The sequence below is a fragment of the Bos javanicus genome, chromosome 1 (assembly GCF_032452875.1).
Source record: "Bos javanicus breed banteng chromosome 1, ARS-OSU_banteng_1.0, whole genome shotgun sequence".
Classification (NCBI taxonomy): Eukaryota; Metazoa; Chordata; class Mammalia; order Artiodactyla; family Bovidae; genus Bos; species Bos javanicus.
Genome location: NC_083868.1, coordinates 69,346,943 through 69,367,736, shown reverse-complemented (window position 1 = coordinate 69,367,736; position 20,794 = coordinate 69,346,943). Strand labels below are relative to the sequence as shown.

General features: G+C 40.6%; 2 protein-coding genes and 1 long non-coding RNA gene across 12 annotated transcripts in view; 1 reads left to right on the top strand and 2 right to left on the bottom strand.

Annotated features, from left to right (window-relative positions):
- The window catches only part of UMPS (uridine monophosphate synthetase), a 50,146-nt gene extending 48,691 nt beyond the window's left edge, over positions 1–1,455 (bottom strand). Inside the window, exon 1 of the mRNA XM_061410670.1 lies at positions 1,227–1,455. Within this exon, the coding sequence (XP_061266654.1) occupies positions 1,227–1,382 (156 nt within the window). The 5' untranslated portion in view covers positions 1,383–1,455. The remainder of the gene's footprint in view (positions 1–1,226) is intronic.
- Positions 1,456–1,477: 22 nt separating this feature from the next.
- Positions 1,478–2,106, top strand: LOC133244042 (uncharacterized). The gene is made up of 2 exons (XR_009735292.1): positions 1,478–1,859; positions 2,015–2,106. It is a non-coding gene; the product is annotated as an uncharacterized LOC133244042 (long non-coding RNA).
- A 961-nt stretch (positions 2,107–3,067) lies between these two features.
- KALRN (kalirin RhoGEF kinase) overlaps positions 3,068–20,794 on the bottom strand; it is a 689,867-nt gene continuing 672,140 nt past the window's right edge. For 9 of the 10 annotated variants that reach the window (XM_061408919.1, XM_061409480.1, XM_061409007.1 and 6 more), the window contains 3 exons: positions 16,249–16,449; positions 10,324–10,462; positions 3,068–9,780 (listed from right to left, as the gene is read on the bottom strand). In XM_061408919.1, coding sequence (XP_061264903.1) covers positions 9,235–9,780; positions 10,324–10,462; positions 16,249–16,449 — 886 coding nt within the window. In that variant the 3' untranslated portion in view covers positions 3,068–9,234. Of the gene's footprint in view, positions 9,781–10,323; positions 10,463–16,248; positions 16,450–20,794 lie in introns of those variants that run through there. The other variant, XM_061409552.1, reaches the window with a different exon arrangement.

The following is a 20,794-nucleotide window of genomic DNA, read 5'->3' as shown; positions in this document are numbered from 1 at the left end:
CACCATAGCAAGATTCTGGATGGCGAGAACATTCTAACCCACTTCAATTAGAGCTTGAGATCTTTTTGTAATAACCTCATAGAGTGGGGTTCACAAGGGGTGAACATAAACCCTTAGTGGTGGAGAAAGCTTTACACGTCTTCCAGACAGAACTTCTGTGACAATGGCAAGGTTCTGTATCTTCACTGTTTAAAAAGGTAGCCACTAGTCGCATGTGACTAAATTTAAAAATTCCGGGGACTTTTAAGTTAAGAATCCGCCTGCCAATGCACGGGACAGGAGTTCAACGCCCGGTCCGGGAAGATCATACATGCCCCGGAGCAACTAAGCCCACGTGCCACAACTACTGAGGTCAGAGTGCTTAGAGTCTGAGCTCCACAAGAGAATCCACAGCAACGAGAAGCCCAAGCACAGAGTAGTCGTCTCTGGTGACCACAGCTAGACAAAGCCCATGGGCAGCAAGGAAGACCTAGCGCAATCAAAACAACAACAACAACCCATAATGTTGGATACACGCAAGCGGCAAGGAAACCCTATTAAACAGCACATTTAGACCCTTCTACTTACACTGTGATCTGCAGCTTGGGTCGGCAGCTTGTGAGGAAAGCATAACCTCCTATCCTGCCTCAGATGTACTCAATCAGTCGATCAGATTACCCATTTTAACAAAATTCCAGGTGATTCATATGAGTTTGAGAAGCAATGTGCTAGAAATCTCTTAACTTCTACACAGTTTTTCCCTTTTATTCACCAAAGAACTGCCTGCATGAAATGTCCACCCTCTGGCCTTAATTCTTGCTCCTGGCCACAAAGTTCAAAATCGAATCCCCTTTTCCTAGCAAGAGCCTTTCCAAGTATTTAAGAAGCTACTAAATTCTTCCCTCACCCACCTTTTCCTCCCCGTCCCATTTTCACGAAGTTGAATACGCAGAACTTCAACTACTTCTGTGACAGCCAAGGCCCCAAACTGGGTTCCTTGACTCGGCTGCAAAGCACGTGTCAAAGCCAAGCGAGTCTACGAGCAGGCTGCCCTCTAGATCCTAAAGAGCCTAACAGTTCCTGGTCTCTGGGTTTCGCAAACCAACTCCCCCAAGCCGAAGCAGGGTCGGCCCTCCTGCTTGGCTCTTTTGATCTCACCCAGAGCCCAGCTTCCGTCACTCCACTCCATTCCCCCTGGTCCCCATTCACGCCACGAAACACTCTTCTTTCCTTTCCCCGGTAGGTACCTGATTCAGAATACTCGGTCGAGATATGATGCCCCGCAGATCGATGTACACGGGGGAAGAGAGCCCACTCTTCAGCACGAAGTTCCCAAACTTAAAAGCCTGCACATCGTACAGACCCGTTACCAATGACCCCAAAAGGGCATCAGCCGCCGCCATGGTCCCGCTCTCCCAGTTCACTCCAAACTCCAAACCTCAGCTTGCCGCGGCGCCCGATGACGCCACCTGAGAAGTCCCGCCTCTTCCGCCCCCTTTTCCGGCGGCTGGGCGGGGTAGCTGGCTGCGCGCGGCTCCGGGTCCCAAGTAAAGAGGAAGATGAATTTATACTTTGGTATCAAGGTTATCCAGGAGGAATATCATGCCAGCCACTCTGAAAATCTAAGCATATTTTGTATTCACAAATCAGTTCCTTAGAGGAAATTCCCTTTATGGGTAGATGGCAATACTTTAAAGATAATTACCGTTAAAACCATAAGGCTCATACTTGTTACTCATCAAATTGATTCTGACTCATTTGAAGAACTGACTTATTGGAAAAGATCCTGATGCTGGGAAGGATTGAAGTCGGGAGGAGAAGGGGATGACAGAGGATGAGATGGTTGGATGGCATCACCGACTCGATGGACATGAGTTTGAGTAAGCTCTGGGAGTTGGTGATGGACAGGGAGGCCTGGCGTGCTGCAGTCCATGGGGTTGCAAAGAGTCGGACACGACTGAGCGACTGAACTGAACTGAAATTGATTGTTATTTCTGTTTTATTTTCTTGATGTATGTCTGTGTTTTCTGTGAAGACAAGATGACCAGCCAGCGTGAAGGAGCCCATACTTTTGACAGTTCTCGTTTCAAATAAATGCAATAAAATCTTGATGAAATGGAAACCAAACTTTAAGATATTTCTATTCTTGTTTGCAAAATAAACTAATCATAATACTTCAATCCCTAATACTTGTCAACCTAAAGAATAAAATGGCCAGTTACTGTACCAGCAAGATGAGTTTTATTTGGGAATGGCAGAGGAATTGTATTATCAGCATGGAAACTGTGGCAAACCATAAGCAATCCTGGAGAACAAAGGAGAGGAATGCTACTTTATGAAGACACCCCGGAAATTGGGAGGGTTTTCTTCGAAGGAAAGTTCTTTGGAGTAAATCAAGAGTTCAGGGTGGTGACAGTTTCTTATGGGCTGACAGTTTCTTGGTTGCTTTTCATTGGCTGCATTGTTGGTGGGCAAGGAAAAAAATCTTCCATCCTCATGCTAAGGAAGTTAAGTAAACCTCTTCCTACCCAGGGATGTAAAATAAGGTGCACAGGGTGGTATGTGCTTTTGTGTGCAACAGAGCTCCTCCTTCAGGGCTTCCTCCCTCCACTTTAAATGAGATTTTTCCTTTACAGTATAAATTTTAACACACTCTAGTTAATTGACAATATACTATGAATTAGTTTCATTTGCATTTGGGTGGCACATACAGACTCTTTCAAAGCCTGATTACGTCTGCACAGTCTAATCCAGACTCCTGGAGTCCACGATATATTGTGTAAACTTGTGAGATCCATCCCCTATGGCCTAACAATTTTCTAACTAAGTTGCCAAATGAAACACCAGAATGAAGTTAACAACACACATTGAGGCTTATTTGGCATTTTTAGATAGAGAAATGCCTTGGAGTATTTCTTCAGGCTACAAAATTGTTCTTTTCTTTCCAAAATGCTGGGCAAAATGTGTTTTAATAAAAGTGCAATATTTTCATCTTGTCAAAGGCTTTCATATATTTGGAGGAAGAACAAAAAAAATTACTCTTTTACTGGACATTTTAATTCGAAAGAAAACAGAAGACCACCAGAAATAATCTTTAATATAGTATATTTATAGGAATGCATAACTTGAGATGTACATTTTGAAGCTTCATCCATAACTTAGAACATTTACTGTAATGATAATAACAAGACAGCAAGTCATCACTTTACAACATTACACATGAGTGATTTTGACTTACAAATAAAATATTTACAACCTACCTTTACAAAACAACATTGTGTGCATACAAAATGAACAACTGCAGAAAAATTTAAAAATAATGAGACAACCAAAAACCCAGAAGATACACTTAAGGCAGACCAGCAAGACACTGAAATAATTAAGGCTGTGGAATTCTTCTGCACCTTGAAAATATAGAGCTATTTATCAATACTGTGGAGTGATTTTAAATCAATTGTTACAAGCCTGATGGAAGTATGTACTTATATGTATATGTGTAATGGTCCCTATGGGGAAACCTGTCCACTTATGGATAAGGCCCTTTATCTGAATGGCCAGAGAAGCCCACCCCCAAACTCTCAAACGATCTGGTGGGGAGGAATCACTCAAAACCAAGAGGTGCCAATAAAATTTGCAAACCAACTGTTAAATATTCAAATATAAAGATTCTTCTGACTCCAGGCAAACAATAACCTAAATGATGGTCCCATTATGTTTCAAGCTTTGTTCATTTGGCTTTGTAGCTTCAAAAGACAGCAAATAAATCCCCAGTGAGTAGACTCTAACTCTACCCATCAGCCCTAATGGTTTTGAATGGCCCTAAATGGTTTTCTACTAGAAAACTGATCCACCTGGGCTGTCTTCAAATGGATAGATTTCTGCATATGAGCAATAACATATACATACATATTATACACTATATACATGTACAGATGTACATATATCCAGATTTTCCAACAGTTTGCACTTTGATCACTACTGTTCTCTGACTAGGATCTCGTTCTGAAGAACATGTTTAGTTTTTTCACAGTCTTCACATTTGTCCTAACTACTAGTTTTACTCACTCACCTTCCCCATAGAGTAGGCCAAAGTTTGGCAGAAACAGAAGTAAAAGCACCGGGGTCAAAAAAATCAATCATAGAGATGACGTATATGGCTTAAGTTAGTAAGAGAAGATGTATGTTTTGTTACCTTCAAATTCATAACCACAGTCTTTGAGATCATAGTAACAGTCCCCATAATACTCCAAGATGTGGCTTCATTTCTTGATGGAAGTCGGGCATTGATGTAACTCTTACACTAGCTATTCATCAGCTAGTAAATTCATTTGCACTCTTTTCCATTTCTTCAGCCATCCTCATTATCCAAAATAACAGTTATCTGAATAAGCAGTTAATCTTGTTCATCTGAATAAAAACAGAATCTGACCACAATTTAGAATCTCCCAGCAAACAGGCTAACAGGAAACACAATAGCCCATGAGTATTAATTTCAATCTTTTCATAAATGTCCCTTAAAGATGAAAATTTGTCTTAGAGTAATTGTTTTTTCCTCTCTTCTAACTTCTACATATATTGAAAATGAGGAAGAAATGTCTTTCATAGAAAATATGGCCTGTGTTCTACTATTTTTGTGTATATTTCTCACATGAATAATATTCTCTATTAAAGATATCTAATGCTATGGATAAATTTCAGCTGTTTTTAACCCTCTAGAATTAATGAAACAAAGAACTTAGAAAATGTATATTAACATAGTAGCTCCCCTTTTCTTAGTAGAGAATGGGCACATCTTACCTTTTCTAACCCCACCTTGGGTTTAGTTATTCATTTCCAAATGATCCCTAGATTTTAAATACCTAAGAAAACTGTACTGCTAATAAACCCACTGAAAGCTCACATTCTGTGGTTGCCTAACCCAGACTCCACGGAGATGCTACACAGGAGGGCAATAAATAAGCCCCACATTTCTCAAAACTGAACAAGGATGTGGTGAGTTTGCACTTTTTCCCTCCTCTATCAAATTTACGGGACAAAGTTTTACTTAATATACAGAAATAACCAGCATCTAGTTTATAACATATTTGCCCCTTTGTAGTCTCACAAATCTAAATGTCCATGCTCTTCCACAAGGCAAGAAAAAAGTAACAACTGACTCACCAGCACTAAATCATGGAGACTATGGAAAAACAAATATGCTACTTCCAGAACATCTAGTTATCTTAAAAAAAAGAAAAAGATCCAAAGTTTTCCCTCCAAAAACTAACAGTTCATTTCTACACCTGTGCATTTAATTTGCCTCTTATTATAGAAACCTGTGAGATTCTAAAGAAATGAGTTGTGATATCAGAAAATATTTTATTCTCATCTCTGCCCTCCCAGTGAGGAAAGTGGCTGTTTGGGCTTTTCTCTGTCAATTTTTCTAGAGCATAAAGCTTGAGAAGAGAGTCATGGTTGCTTTGGAGGGCATCTTACTCTGTGCTTCTGCCATAAGACATACTCGAGAAAACAGTTTATTGACAAACACTTCATCAGCTCTCCTAACCTTTTTCTGTAAATAAGCTTTTAAATGATCGAAATTACAGGCTAAGATCAAATAACATTCAGACAAAGAGCACCTAGTACTTCCAATTAAAATCAACTTACAGAATTTAATCTCATAAGTTTGTAAATGGTATCTAAAGACATGAATATTGAAATCTTGGAATGTTCAAAGTTACCATCAATAAAATTCTTAGCACTGGCAGTGTGTAGCACTTTTTAAAAAATCAAAGTATTTTCTAGACATCCCAACTAAGGTATTTTCCCCACATTCCTATAAGATTAATTCCTCCCTCCTTCCCCCAACTCCCATTTTCACAATGGGGATATTTGGGGCAGAAAAAAACAGACTTTCTGTAAGAAAGGACGAATCAGGAACAGCTGAGGTTGAAACTCAAGAACTCCTGGGCTCACCCTATGTTCAGATGGTTTCATTTAAAAGATATTTTAAAGAAAAAATGCTGCAATATCAGTCAGTCTAAATACAATGAACTTCTTTGTCTCCCATCCTCCCCTCTGAAAGGCACTGCTATTTATAAAGACTTGTGAACCACAAAGCGGTGCGGCCAGCTTTCCCTCTGCTTCCTCTGTTCCCCCCAAGAGTGTTTATGGCTGTGAGAGACCTGAAGGACACCTCCAACATTACAGTTTTTTTTCTTAAAAATTTTCTCACATTCAGCTGTAAGTGGATATAAATCTGTTTAATTTGAAACCAATGTAAAAGATGTAGTAAATTACTATATATACCTTTAAAAAATTATTGTGGGTTGTCCCTGATCTTTTCCTTCTTTCTGCATCCCATCTTTATACAAAAAAAAAACCCAAAACCCTATACAATGGATATAAGCCAAGCAAGAAACTTGTGATTTTAACCAATATTTATTTTTCCCATTTCAACTGGAAGTTCATTCTTACTGATTCCTAGTTAAGTTTTGATTGCAAATATTACCATAATTAGAAGGGGACTATTTTCTCATCTCTCCCCTCTTCTCTACCACAAAGTAATAAATCTCTCTGCCAAAATAGGTACAAGAAAGTGGTTCCTAATCCTTCATCCCTCACCACAGTTGCCCACAGAGCAACTAGAGTATATATCCCAGCCCATCTTCTAGGATTCCTTGTTGTTTCCAACTTGCTAAAGAGAATTCCTGAACCAGGAACACAATCGACTCATCCTCATTGGGAAGGACCAGGAGCTTTGCAGATAGGATGTCTCCCTGTTGGCTTTCTTCAGTTATCAAACCATATAAAATATATACCCTTTCTCTTGGGGCCTCTATTAAATTCATTCTATTCTAATGATTGTACTTTGGCTCCAGTTAACAAAATCATACTTGCCTTCCATCTGGACCATTCCAACTCTGATGTGAAAGCTGTTATAAATGCTTTGGCTCTAACATTCTTGCCCTCCCTACAGCACAATTTCATTAATGCTCTCCTGTGCAGTCTGGACACCATTATCCTTCTCAAGCAAAAACTCAGCTTGTCTCCTACATGGTCATAAAAACTCATAAAGATTCAGCAGGGGGCTTTTTAGTTCTCACCCACAGTGGACGGAAAATAACTTGCCAAGCCATACTGTACAGATATTCAGAATCCTCAGTGCCTGTATCTACCCCATGATGAGCCCGAGGGACCAGGCTTTCTTCTTTTATGTTATATCTCATAACAAAGACATGTTTACTAAAAGAGTTTTTAGTAAACTTGTTTTAAATTTCAAAATATTGTATCATATAGTATTGGTATAGAACTATGGGTTTAAATGAAGAAAATGAAGGGTTAGAGAGCTCTGAGGAAGTAGCCTTGGTGGCCCAGGGCCATTCGAAAACTAGGAAACAAATACAGTCAGAATCAGTTTCCACTTATTTGGTTAATCCTGAAAATACATAAGTGCTATCTAGTCTTATTGCTTGTACTTTCTACTAATTTATTAGTCTATAATCTTAGATGGGATGAGGTGGAGCATGGATGAAGAAGTTGACTTTGAAGTCAATGGAAAAGAATGATGAGTATTTTTAATTCTACATTTCCACTGCAGGAATAAGTATTTTATATATTAAAGTTCAGGCTTAGTTTCCATCATTCTTCTTCATTAAGATAGGTTTATAGTTCTATTTATCCTTCATAAACTCTCTGCTTGCACTTCTGTGCTGCATGATTTTAATTTTCTCAGTCTTTTTATAAGAGAGAAGCAATGCCATTAAACCTGATTTGAACAAACACTTAAGTTATATTTTTTAAAATAGCATTTGCATAAGAGTAATTTAAAAAACACATTCTAGGAAACAAAAGATGGCTCATGTACAAAACACAAAAACAAATCTCCCAAAAACCGAGGAAAAAGAAAGAAAGAAAGAGACCACGAAATGCCCAGGTTTAATTTTTTTTCCGCCAGTGGAAAAAAAAGCAGTTCATAACCATCTTGTATGGAGAATATATACCAGAAAGCAGCGTCGGCCTCAAAATGCAATTAGTCCTTTTAGTCCAGGGAAATATTGGTGGCTGAGCAGTGATAGATATTGCAATTGCAGTTAAAACTCAATGCTCTGTTAGGATGACGTATCAGATTTTATTCCATGGCTTCAAAAAGGACTTGGGACCAGGCCTGTGAAAGGCCTGTATGGCTGCTTCCTTTTGGTAAGCACCCCTTCATTTCCATAAAGGGTTAGAAATAAAGCAGGCTAGCTTTCTGAGGACTGCATTCTACAGCTGCAGAAGACATCAGAAAGTGTGGGTACGTTCTTCACAGGAACTGCAGGAAAGGTTTCTATTTGCACTTTTGTATGAACCTGTTTTACTCGTTACCTATTTCAAATCAAGTGTAGACATAAAAAATAGCCCCACAACTCATGCTGTATTTGGACTTATTCCCTGGCAGGCTTTCCTGCCAGATGAACTCTGAGCTGCCAGTGAATCCGGGGATAGCATTTCATAAACAGAACCTAAGTTAGTCAAATACCTGTGACTGAGAGAAAAATCTTCTCACTCACAGATTGCAAAAGGGTAACATTGCTTTCTCTTAATGCACAGGTTCTGGTAAAATAGTTCTATACAAGATTTATAAAAGGCTCTAAAAAAAAAAAAAACAAAACCTGTCATCTAATTGTGCTTAGTCAAAACAATGTAATGCTTCGGTACATAAGTTACTGTCTTAACTGGAGCACTCAAAGTTACTTAAGATTGATTTCATATATATCTCTATATTATAAAACTCTGAAAGTTGAATGCGATATATTTTTACTGTATGTGTACATGTATCCTATTAAGAAACTATATGTAAGTAATCTAAACCGGCACAGTTGACATACATGACATCTCTGTTAAATAGAACTTCTTGCTTAAAATTTCAGCAAAGGCAGGAACCTTTATACTTTCTTCAGTGATCTTATGTTTTGCCGAGTTAACCACTCATTTTGGAACACAGTTAAAATGTCATAACAGCTGCTATTCTTGTTATCTCCGCCTCTCTTCTGAATAATTTCCGTGACTCTACATCTGTATCTCTTCTGAACGACCTTCTGGAAAGTCCCTGGATTTAGGGTGATTTCACTGCGGCTCAGACCTTGACAAACCACTGAGGAGGTTTAAGAGGTACATCTCTCAATCCAGAGAACCACATGGAGTGAATGATGGACAGAATTATTTACAGACACATTCAGTCTTGCTTTGGTTCACACTGCACTTCCATGTGAAACCACGAGGGCTGGGAGATGGCTACGTGCCTTGGTTTAGCCGATTGACAATGTAGCTCTTGACGTTGGGAATGGGGCGCACATCATTCTGATGCTTGCGGCGCTCGATGAAGCACGCCAAACGGGAGGTGTCCAGGGGGATCTTGGAGTAGCTGCCATTGTGGGGCTGCAGCCACGGATGCTGCAGGCAGGTGGCTGCTGTGGGCCGCCTCCGAAAGTCTTCCTGTAGGATCACATTGATGAAATCTCTGGCAGCATTGCTCACACCGCAGAAGTACTCATGGGGGAAGCTGAAGTCCACCCTGCACACATTGATACATGTCTCCTCCTTGCTCTCATCCAAGAAGGGGGAGACCCCACTCAGCATGACGTATGTCAAAACCCCGATGCTCCAGATGTCGGTGCCCAGGGATACAGGGATGCCCTGGATCACTTCTGGGGCAGCAAACTCGGGGTTCCCCAGAAGGTGGTGGATATGGAAGTGACCTGAGATCTGGACAGCATCCTCCAAGTCAATGAGCTTCACTCGAGGCACTGGGATCCGTAGGTCAATGAGCAGGTTTTCAGGCTGTGGAGATCCAAGGAGGTGGGGAAGAAAGAAGGCAAGTTCAGCTCTGTTTCGACTTTCTGTAGGACTCCAGCCACTCCAACACGGTTCTGCTATTCTTTGATAAAGTCTGTAGTGTGTGGGATGTTCCCTATGCTTCAAACTGAACTAAACTCTGAGGCTGGATGGTACTTCAGAGAAATTGGTTGACACTGAAAATCCTGTCTTTTTAACTAGCCCTTCTGCACTGAAAGAGTAAATTATTTATTTGGGGGGAACAGGGGCTTCTTTAGAAAAAGACAGCAACATTTAGTGATTCCTTCTATAAAGTTAGACAAAGTGGTTAAAGCCCACCTACATTCTCTTAGCCCAGATATTATGTGACTCTGATGTGTTCTCATTAATTCAATAATAACACACAAATTGTGTGACAACCCATTTTGTGTTTAATATTCATAGGGATTCTAATGCAAGGAAATAAAATGAGAATTTATATTCCTCAAGGGCAATGACTGGCAGGTTGAACTTAAGCACTTCTCTGCTGGGGTTGCTGTTTATTGTTACCTTTATGTCCAAATGTGCAACTCTGCAGTTATGAAGGTACTGCAGGGCTTCCATGATGTCTCGAATGTAGAAAGCTACTTTTTCTTCCATCAGCTCATCATGATTCATAAGATAGTCTAAGAGTCGGCCATCGTCCATCCTGAAAAAAGGGAGGAAAAGGCCAAGGAAATATGTTTGCAAAGAAAACAAAAAAAATAGCACACATATAAATCTGTAACATTGCTAATATTTCTCCTATTTCCTATTATAAATTAAGATCAGTGTTGCAAGACATGTAAATTTTAGTTAGAGTCCAAAGTTAGTATAATGTTCAGAACTTACATTAAAAAGATAGATAGATAAATAGATATGGAGGAGATAGAAATAGATGGACAGATAAGAGAGAGATGCATGCTTCAGGAAATAAATCTGTATAATCTTAAGAACTAATACAATTATGTAAAGTTTAAAAATAAAATAAAAAAAATAAATACATGTATTATGACAAAAAAAAAAAAAAAAAGACACATTGTGAATGCCTGCTAAGTTACTTCAGTTGTGTCCAACTCTACAATGCTATGGACTATAGCCTGGCAGACTCTGTCCATTGAAATTGCTCACAAGAAAAGTCTGACATCCCTTTAAGAGAGGTTGCTGCTGCTACTGCTGCTAAGTCGCTTCAATCGCTCAATTGTGTCTGACTCTGTGCGACCCCATAGACGGCAGCCCACCAGGCTTCCCCATCCCTGGGATTCTCCAGGCAAGAACACTGGAGTGGGTTGCCATTTCCTTCTCCAATGTAGGAAAGTGAAAAGTGAGAGTGAAGTCGCTCAGTCGTGCCCGACTCTTAGCAACCCCATAGACTGTAACCTACCAGGCTCCTTCATCCATGGGATTTTCCAGGCAAGAGTACTGGAGTGGGGTGCCATTGCCTTCTCCTTTAAGAGAGGTTAGATTGCAAAATAGAGAAAGGGAGGAGACAGAGAGAGATCTTGCAACTATCTGAATAACTGGAATCTGGTGGCTTCAAGGAGCCTCACATGTGTTTTGCAAATTGCTTTTCCTTTGTCAGCTTTTAGTTGGGGAAAAGTAGCCAGTAGGCAAAATTTGACCTTGACATTCACGATCCCTTCTTGAATCCTACTCCTCCTGGGCAACTATCCAACTTTAAAAACTATGCCTGAGAGCCTGCTATGAGGAGCCAGCCAAACCTAGACTTGAATGCTGGTTCTGCCACAGACAGGCCGGGGGCTTGGAACAAGTAATTTACTCTCTGTTTTGCTTTCTTCATCTTTAAAGTGAGAGTAACAACAACAGTAACAATCCCTATTTCATCTATGAGGACTGTTGATGGATCAAGTGAGACAATGAGGCATTAAAGCATAACTGGTAGCAATAGTAAGAAAGCAACGAATGGCAACTATCTTCAGGTACCCTGTGCCCTCTTTAGCAGGGAGTGACCAGATGTCAGGCGGCTGTTCTCTAACGTGCACTGGGCCATTGAGGACCATCCCCGGGAGAGGCCCAGGCAGAGGAACCTGAGCCAGAATCAGAAGCTACTTTTGAGCACAGCTGACATCCTCCCACCAAGTTCCCATTCTCTTCTCTAGCTTGTTCCTTCCCACCAGCTTGTTTTCTTCTCCTGCTTTCCTTGACAGGCTCAGAGGCCTAAATCACAGTTGAAAGCTGTAAATGGAGGTGCTTCTCTACTGAAGACAAGTACATGTGGAGCCATACACAGTACTAGTCTCCAGTATAAATGTCTGTCTTCTCTCCAGACCCAGGGCCTCATCACACCAACCAGACAACATTTCTATGAGGGACCCATACTTCTGAAAAGACTGTCCTCTTGGGCCTCTGTAAGATTTCTCTAAACAACAGGGCATGATCTCTGTTCTTAGCTTGGGGAAGGAGTGGGAAGGATGTGACCTTATTGCTCCCTTCTAGGACCCAGTATGTAGCCCAAAGTATACAGGGATACATACTGGAATGAGTGGAAGTTTTTGAAGGTCTGGAATGAGAGGAAGTCTGGAATGAGTGGAAGGTTTTGAAAGTAAGATTCTACCCTGAAAGGACTTTCTTGGGGGTAGATTGGGGATGCTATAGCAGTAGATGAGAGGAGCAACCCCATGTCCAAGGAGTGGCAGCTGCACAGGTGCAGGAGGACCTAGAGGAGCTACTCCACGTTCAAGATCAGGAGGGGCAGCCCGGAGGAGATACCCCTCGTCCAAGGTAAGCAGCAGGGCTGCGCTTTGCTGGAGCAGCCGTGAAGAGATACCCCACGACCAAGGTAAGAGAAACCCAAAAAGACGGTAGATGTTGTGAGAAGGCATCAGAGGGCAGACATACTGAAACCATAATAACAGAAAACTAGCCAATCTGATCACATGGACCATAGCCTTGTCTAACTCAATGAAACTAAGCCATGCTGTGTGGGGCCACCCAGGATGGACAGGTCATGGTGGAGAGGTCTGACAGAATGTGGTCCACTGGAGAAGGGCATGGCAAACCACTTCAGTATTCTTGCCTTGAGAACCCCATGAACAGTATGAAAAGGCAAAATGATAGGATACTGAAAGAGGAACTCCCCAGGTCAGTAGGTGCCCAATATGCTACTGGAGATCAGTGGAGAAATAACTCCAGAAAGAATGAAGGGATGGAGCCAAAGCAAAAACAACACCCAGTTGTGGATGTGACTGGTGATAGAAGCAAGGTCCAATGCTGTTAAGAGCAACATTGCATAGGAACCTGGAATGTCAGGTCCATGAATCAAGGCAAATTGGAAGTGGTCAAACAGGAGATGGCAAGAGTGAACGTCAACATTCTAGGAATCAGAGAACTACAATGGACTGGAATGGGTGAATTTAACTCAGATGACCATTATATCTACTACTGTGGGCAGGAATCCCTTAGAAGAAATGGAGTAGCCATCATGGTCAACAACAGAGTCTGAAATGCAGTACTTGGATGCAATCTCAAAAATGACAGAATGATCTCTGTTTGCTTCCAAGGCAAACCATTCAATATCATGGTAATCCAAGTCTATGCCCCAACCAGTAATACTGAAGAAGCTGAAGTTGAACAGTTCTATGAAGATGTACAAGACCTTTTAGAACTAACACCCCAAAAAGATGTCCTTTTCATTATGGGGGACTGGAATGCAAAAGTAGGAAGTCAAGAAACACCTGGAGTAACAGGCAAATTTGGCCTTGGAGTACAGAATGAAGCAGGGCAAAGGCTAATAGAGTTTTGCCAAGAGAACGCACTGCTCATAGCAAACACCCTCTTCCAACAACACAAGAGAAGACTCTACACATGGACATCACCAGATGGTCAACACCGAAATCAGACTGATTATATTCTTTGCAGCCAAAGATGGAGAAGCTCTATACAGTCAACAAAAACAAGACCGGGAGCTGACTGTGGCTCAGATCATGAGCTCCTTATTGCCAAATTCAGACTAAAATTGAAGAAAGTAGGGAAAACCACTAGACCATTCAGGTATGACCTAAATCAAATCCCTTATGATTATACAGTAGAAGTGAGAAATAGATTTAAGGGACTAGATCTGATAGATAGAGTGCCTGATGAACTATGGACGGAGGTTTGTGACATTGTACAGGAGACAGGGATCAAGACCATCCCCATGGAAAAGAAATGCAAAAAAGCACAATGGCTGTCTGGGGAGGGCTTACAAATAGCTGTGAAAAGAAGAGAAGCAAAAAGCAAAGGAGAAAAGGAAAGATATAAGCATCTGAATGCAGAGTTCCAAAGAATAGCAAGGAGAGATAAGAAAGCCTTCCTCAGCGATCAATGCAAAGAAATAGAGGAAAACAACAGAATGGGAAAGACTAGGGATCTCTTCAAGAAAATTAGAGATACCAAGGGAACATTTCATGCAAAGATGGGCTCGATAAAGGACAGAAAGGGTATGGACCTAACAGAAGCAGAAGATATTAAGAAGAGGTGGCAAGAATACACAGAACTGTACAAAAAAGATCTTCATGACCCAGATAATCACGATGGTGTGATCACTCACCTAGAGCCAGACAGCTTGGAATGTGAAGTCAAGTGGGCCTTAGAAAGCATCACTATGAACAAAGCTAGTGGAGGTGACAGAATTCCAGTTGAGCTATTTCAAATCCTGAAAGATGATGCTGTGAAAGTGCTGCACTCAATATGCCAGCAAATTTGGAAAACTCAGCAGTGGCCACAGGACTGGAAAAGGGCAGTTTTCATTCCAATCCCAAAGAAAGGCAATGCCAAAGAATGCTCAAACTACTGCACAATTGCACTCATCTCACACGCTAGTAAAGTAATGCTCAAAATTCTCCAAGCCAGGCTTCAAGCAATATGTGAACCGAGAACTTCCAGATGTTCAAGCTGGTTGTAGAAAAGGCAGAGGAACCAGAGATCAAATTGTCAACATCCGCTGGATCATGGAAAAAGCGAGAGAGTTCCAGAAAAACATCTATTTCTGCTTTATTGACTATGCCAAAGCCTTTGACTATGTGGATCACAATAAACTGTGGAAAATTCTGAAAGAGATGGGAATAAAAGACCACCTGACCTGCCTCTTGAGAAACCTATATGCAGGTCAGGAAGCAACAGAACTCGACATGGAACAACAGACTGCTTCCAAATAGGCAAAGGAGTACGTCAAGGCTGTATACTGTCACCCTTCTTATTTAACTTCTATGCAGAGTACATCATGAGAAACGCTGGGCTGGAAGAAGCACAAGCCGGAATCAAGGTTGCCGGGAGAAATATCAATAACCTCAGATATGCAGATGACACTACCCTTATGGCAGAAAGTGCAGAGGAACTAAAAAGCCTCTTGATGAAAGTGAAAGAGGAGAGTGAAAAAGTTGGCTTAAAGCTCAATATTCAGAAAACTAAGATCATGGCATCTGGTCCCATCACTTCATGGGAAACAGTGGAAACAGTGTCAGACTTTATTTTTCTGGGCTCCAAAATCACTGCAGATGGTGATTGCAGCCATGAAATTAAAAGATACTTATTCCTTGGAAGGAAAGTTATGACCCACCTAGATAGCATATTCAAAGGCAGAGACATTACTTTGCCAACAAAGATCCGTCTAGTCAAGGCTTTGGTTTTTCCAGTGGTCATGTATGGATGTGAGAGTTGGACTGTGAAGAAGGCTGAGCACTGAAGAATTGATGCTTTTGAACTGTGGTGTTGGAGAAGACTCTTGAGAGTCCCTTGGACTGCAAGGAGATCAAACCAGTCCATTCTGAAGGAGATCAGCCCTGGGATTTCTTTGGAAGGAATGATGCTAAAGCTGAAACTCCAATACTTTGGCCACCTCATGCGAAGAGTTGACTCATTGGAAAAGACCCTGATGCTGGGAGGGATTGGAGGCAGGAGGAGAAGGGGACAACAGAGGATGAGATGGCTGGATGGCATCACTGACTCAATGGACATGAGTCTGAGTGAACTCCGGGAGTTGGGGATGGACAGGGAGGCCTGGCGTGTTGCGATTCATGGGGTCGCAAAGCGTCGGACACGACTGAGCAACTGAACTGAACTGATAGCAGTAGATAGATGCACAGACTCCTCTCTTTCAATTCATTTTCACCCCTGTCAATGAGCCCATTGCCAATAAGCTTTTCCTAAACTCCTGCCCTGCCCGAAAGCCCATAAGAGAAAGAAGATGAAAACTGGAGTGAGACAGATGTGTGTTCAAGTCCCAGCTTCTCCATTTCCTAGTTTTAAGGAGCTACTTTTAATGAACTTCCTTATCTCTGATTTTCTGATCTATAAAATGGGAATCACATTTTTATACAATGGAGGGGAGAGTGCATGTTACATACAACACTTTGTAAGCTAGAGGCATTACATGAAATGTAACTGCCATTTCCATTGTGAGCAAGAAAGAAGCCAAACAGCTGGGGACTGCGTTCAAGAGACGATACTGGTACTTACAGTTCCAAAATGAGGATGTAGGAAGTGGGGGACTCATAGGTGTCATGGAGAGTGATGTATTGGGGGTGCTGCAGGTGTTGAAGCAGGGCAGCCTCGTGGGCAGCCTGCTCTTTTTTCTTCATTTTTTTGCTAACAAATTTCACAGCGACATCTTTGCGAGTAGCTTTGTGAATGCACTTCTTTACTATGGAGAACCGGCCTCTGGAAAACAAAAGGGAGAAAGTGTTTTGCCAAGATTCCTCAATCAACTAGGTATCATTTTATTCAAGGATGTGAGAAGTTTTATCTGAAGTGGTTAGACAGTAACATTTTATTATTATAGAAATCTACCTTTTTTGCATTTTTAACTATAACATTATCATTCAGAATTGTTAACTATAATATTATCTTTCCTTTCTTAGCATTTGAGGGTTCTCCAAGTTGCAAAAAACTAAATAACATTTTTAGTCAATGAACATCAACTACAAGTTCAGTTTCCTGAACAGAGTATATTTCTATAAAATACAACAGTAAGAATATCAAATAAGGAGGAATTCTGCTCTATGACAATTTCAAAACACTTTCTAAAGAGGCAATTTTTTTTCATCTTATTTTATATTTCTTATCCTTTTGTTACAGAAAATTTCCTATATACACAAAAGTAGAGAGAAGAGTATAACAGATCTTCTATGTACCCAGCAGCCGGTATCAACAATTATCAACATTTTGCCAAACTTTCATCTACCCTTTACCTATCTCCTGCCCATTTTTTTTTGTTTTGTTTTGTTTTTCTGGAGTGTTTTAAGTGTATGTTATTTCTAGAATAAATATTAAGTTTGCACCTCTAGTTTGACAAGGACATTTAAAAATATATCACCACCACTCCATTTTCACATCTAACAAAATTAACTACACCTAAATTAGACAGACTGATTCCCAGACTCACCTATAGGCCTATGGAAGGTAGTAAGAAAGTAATACAGAAGGAGAAACTGGTTGGCAGAGAAGGAAAGAGAGGGAGGGCTGAAGAGGTGACAAGGCAGCAACATTCAGAATCTGTCCATGAGGAGCCCTAACCCAAGAGTAGGGGAGTGAGAAGTCCTAGGGCAGTCCACTCATCTAGCAGAAATGAATGCATCAGATATCATGGGTACCACTAAGCTTGTCCAGTTGACTCCTTGACCTGGCTCTGTGTTCACTAAGCAACTTCCTGATAATAACTTTTTTCACTATAAATTTTCCCCAAAGAAGAGAAGGCCCTAATTAACAAAGTAAGTATTAGACAAGTATTAATTGAATGCCTATTACATGCCAGACATCAATCTTGGCATAGTGAACAAGTATTGGCCAAACTGGCAGTTCTATTTTACATTATCAAGTAATAAGTTGCCATCCTGGGTTTTAACAGCACTCTCTCTTCTTTGTTTCCTATAGGTCACTCCTTCCAGAGGACTTTAAATGCAGGAAAACAACTGATTGCTGAAGAGAGATCTGAATTGGTGGTTATGTCACGGTATTGCTACCTTAATTTTTAAAATATATTTTGTGTTTATCAATGTTATGCATCCTTATGGTTTAAAAAGTCATTAGCTTTAGCAAAGTTTGTCATCAAAATCAGTAATGTCTCATTCTCCATTCATCACCATTTTTCTTCCCGTAGAAGCAGTTTAATGTATTTTGCTGATTTTTCAGATATTTTCTTCTATGGCAGTAAGTATAGTATGTTTTGTATGATTACTTCTTGATTTTTCAGTTTTAGTTATTATCTGTTGACATCCCGCTATGGAAGATGAGATTTTAGCCTCTTTCCTTCCTTTGTCTCTACTGCATAACCACTTTTCCCATTCCCTGTCCTTCCAAGAGAATTATATTGTAATCAATATTCAGTTTTTCCATTATTGCAACTATGTGAAGTGTGGTCACAGTTGAACCTCTAGTAAAGTAAGACAATTTTTCATGTTTGTAGTAAAATGCATTATTTAATAATTTCTGACAAAGACTGTATGGGAAATAAGTTGTTTGATATTTACATATCTAAAATGCTTATTCTACATTTATAATTGTTAGGTTAGCTGGGTATAATTCTAGGTTGAAAAAATTTGAAGGAATTATTCTGTTGCCTTCTAACTTCTAGTGTGAATGATGATGTTAACTGTTAATGCCCATAGCATTATTATTCCTAACCCTTTGCATATGATTCTTATAAAAATATTTAATTGTCTTTTCATTGAGATTTCTCTTACATTCTTTAGCTCAACGACCCTTTCTATAGTTCTGCTGGCCAGAAATATTGGATTCCATCAGAATTTTAGCCTCTGCATCATCATATACTTTCACATGAATACCCTTGCGGGTAAAGGAGTAAAAGAAAGAAGAAAAAGGTGAAAATAGGGATCTCATTGCTCTCTTCCTGTTTTTTGGCCATAAAGACGGGTTTCTCTCAGAGAGTTTGCTCTCTGGGGATGCGGGACAGTTCCCTGATTTGGCCCACCCTTGGGTCAAAGCTAGGAGATCAAAGAGAGAAAAAAACCTCAAAGCCCAGAAAACTCACTGCCACTGTCCATGTCTTTTTCAGGTGTTACCCTCCCTCCCCAATCTCCCTGTCGTTAACTTTTCAGGAAGCTCAGAGAGTTGCTGTTTGTGTTTCATCCAGAGATGCTAGTGTAGTCAGTGAGAGAAAAGGCCACAATGCCCTTACTCCATCTTGGCCAGCATCATCAATTGGTTCATGTTAACAACTGGGGACTAGGAAGTTGTTTGGAAGCTCTGAGTTTGTGGATGGAGTCTGTCAACTTGACTCTCACTGTATGGTGAACTGCATGGACTGTTCAGCTGGGGGAAACTTCAAAGTCAGTATCTTTAAATCTTTCCTCTTGAGTTGGTCAAATTTTGCAGAGAAAGATCCTCCAACTTTCTGGCAAGAATGTGAAGCCTTGCTTTTCCACCTCTGGAAGCCTGTTTGGTAAGGGAACAGGGGTCCTCGGTATCTAGCATTTATATATTCTCATAAGGGTCCTGTGTTGGTGATGCCATCCAACCATCTCATCCTCTGTCATCCCCTTCTTCTCCTGCCTTCAAACTTTCCCAGCATCAGGGTCTTTTCAAATGAGTCAGTTCTTCGCATCAGGTGGCCAAAATATAGGAGTTTCAGCTTCAGCATCAGTCCTTCCAATGAATATTCAGGACTCATCTCTTTTAGGATGGACTGGTTTGATCTCCTTGCAGTCCAAGGGACTCTCAAGAGTCCTTTCCAACAGCACAGTTCAAAAGCATCAATTCTTTGGTGCTCAGCTTTCTTTATAGTCCAGCTCTATGGCTATACTGCTGCCTTTTTGGATCCTGTAACCAGGTAGCATTCCCAGGGGATAACTCTTCAGCTTCTTTAAGCTGCAGTGGTGCCTGTATAGTTTATTTCTGGTTAAGTATGCTATGCTCAAGTGCTCTTTACTTCTATGAATGAGCTATAGGAGTGAAGATATTTCTTTTTTGTAATAATTACTGAAGAGCCATTTCTAACAAGATAGCCATATAGACCCAGAATTCTAGGTTTATGTGTGATGGAGAAAGCTGACTCACATATATGACCCTGGCACAGTGGCACAGATATATTTTGTGTCTTATGTAAGTATCTACATGTCTTATTTCCATTCTGTTAACATAACAGCATTTTAAAGGATCTTCTAAAAATATGAAGACTATCTTGGGAGAGAGGAAAATCTTCAGGTTATTGGAGATGAAAAACGTGCCTTCGCCTATGACTATCAACAGCAAATACAGGCTTCGGGGAGGACTTAACTGGTACATCCAGGGGACTGAGCCAGTTTCATTTAGAACCAGATGGGGATTTGATCTGCTTACTATTGGGGCTCACAGTGTGGTAGTGTTTTAGTCACTAAGTCGTGTCTGACTCTTGCGATCCCATGGACTGTAGCCCACTGGGCTCCTCTGTCCATGGGATTCTCCAGGCAAGAATACTGGAGTGGGTTGCCATTTCCTTCTCCAGAGGATCTTCCCAACCCAGGGACTGAACCTGGTTCTCCTGCATTGCAGGCAGATTCTTTACTGCTGATTCACCATGAAGCCCTGGGGGTCATATATAAGCTTCACAAAGTTCAGTATCATGGAGCAAACTAGATTTCAATTACCAAAATTTATTTTTGACAAAAATTACTGTGATGAGAAACAACATATATTAGTAAAAAAAATACAGGCTTAAAGTCAGGTACCCAAGGTTTGAATCCTGGCTGTATACTTACTAGTTGTGGGATCTTGAAAAAGTTACTTAACCTTCTGAGCCTGAGTTTCTTTTATTGGAAATCTACTCAAACACTACCTCATGGTGTTGTAAGGATTAGATTAAATAACTTTTGTATAATATCTGCATAGTATCCAGAGGACTATATTACTCAATAAGCATCATCATCATTCATTACCATGTAGATTTCCACTGGCTCTCCCCCGTTTTTCTGTTTGGCTACCTATGTGAAGAAGATCAGGAAGTAGAGCTAAAGCTGGGTTTTGATGAAAGGAGCTGTAACAAAAGGCAGTGAATTACACTGTGACTCCT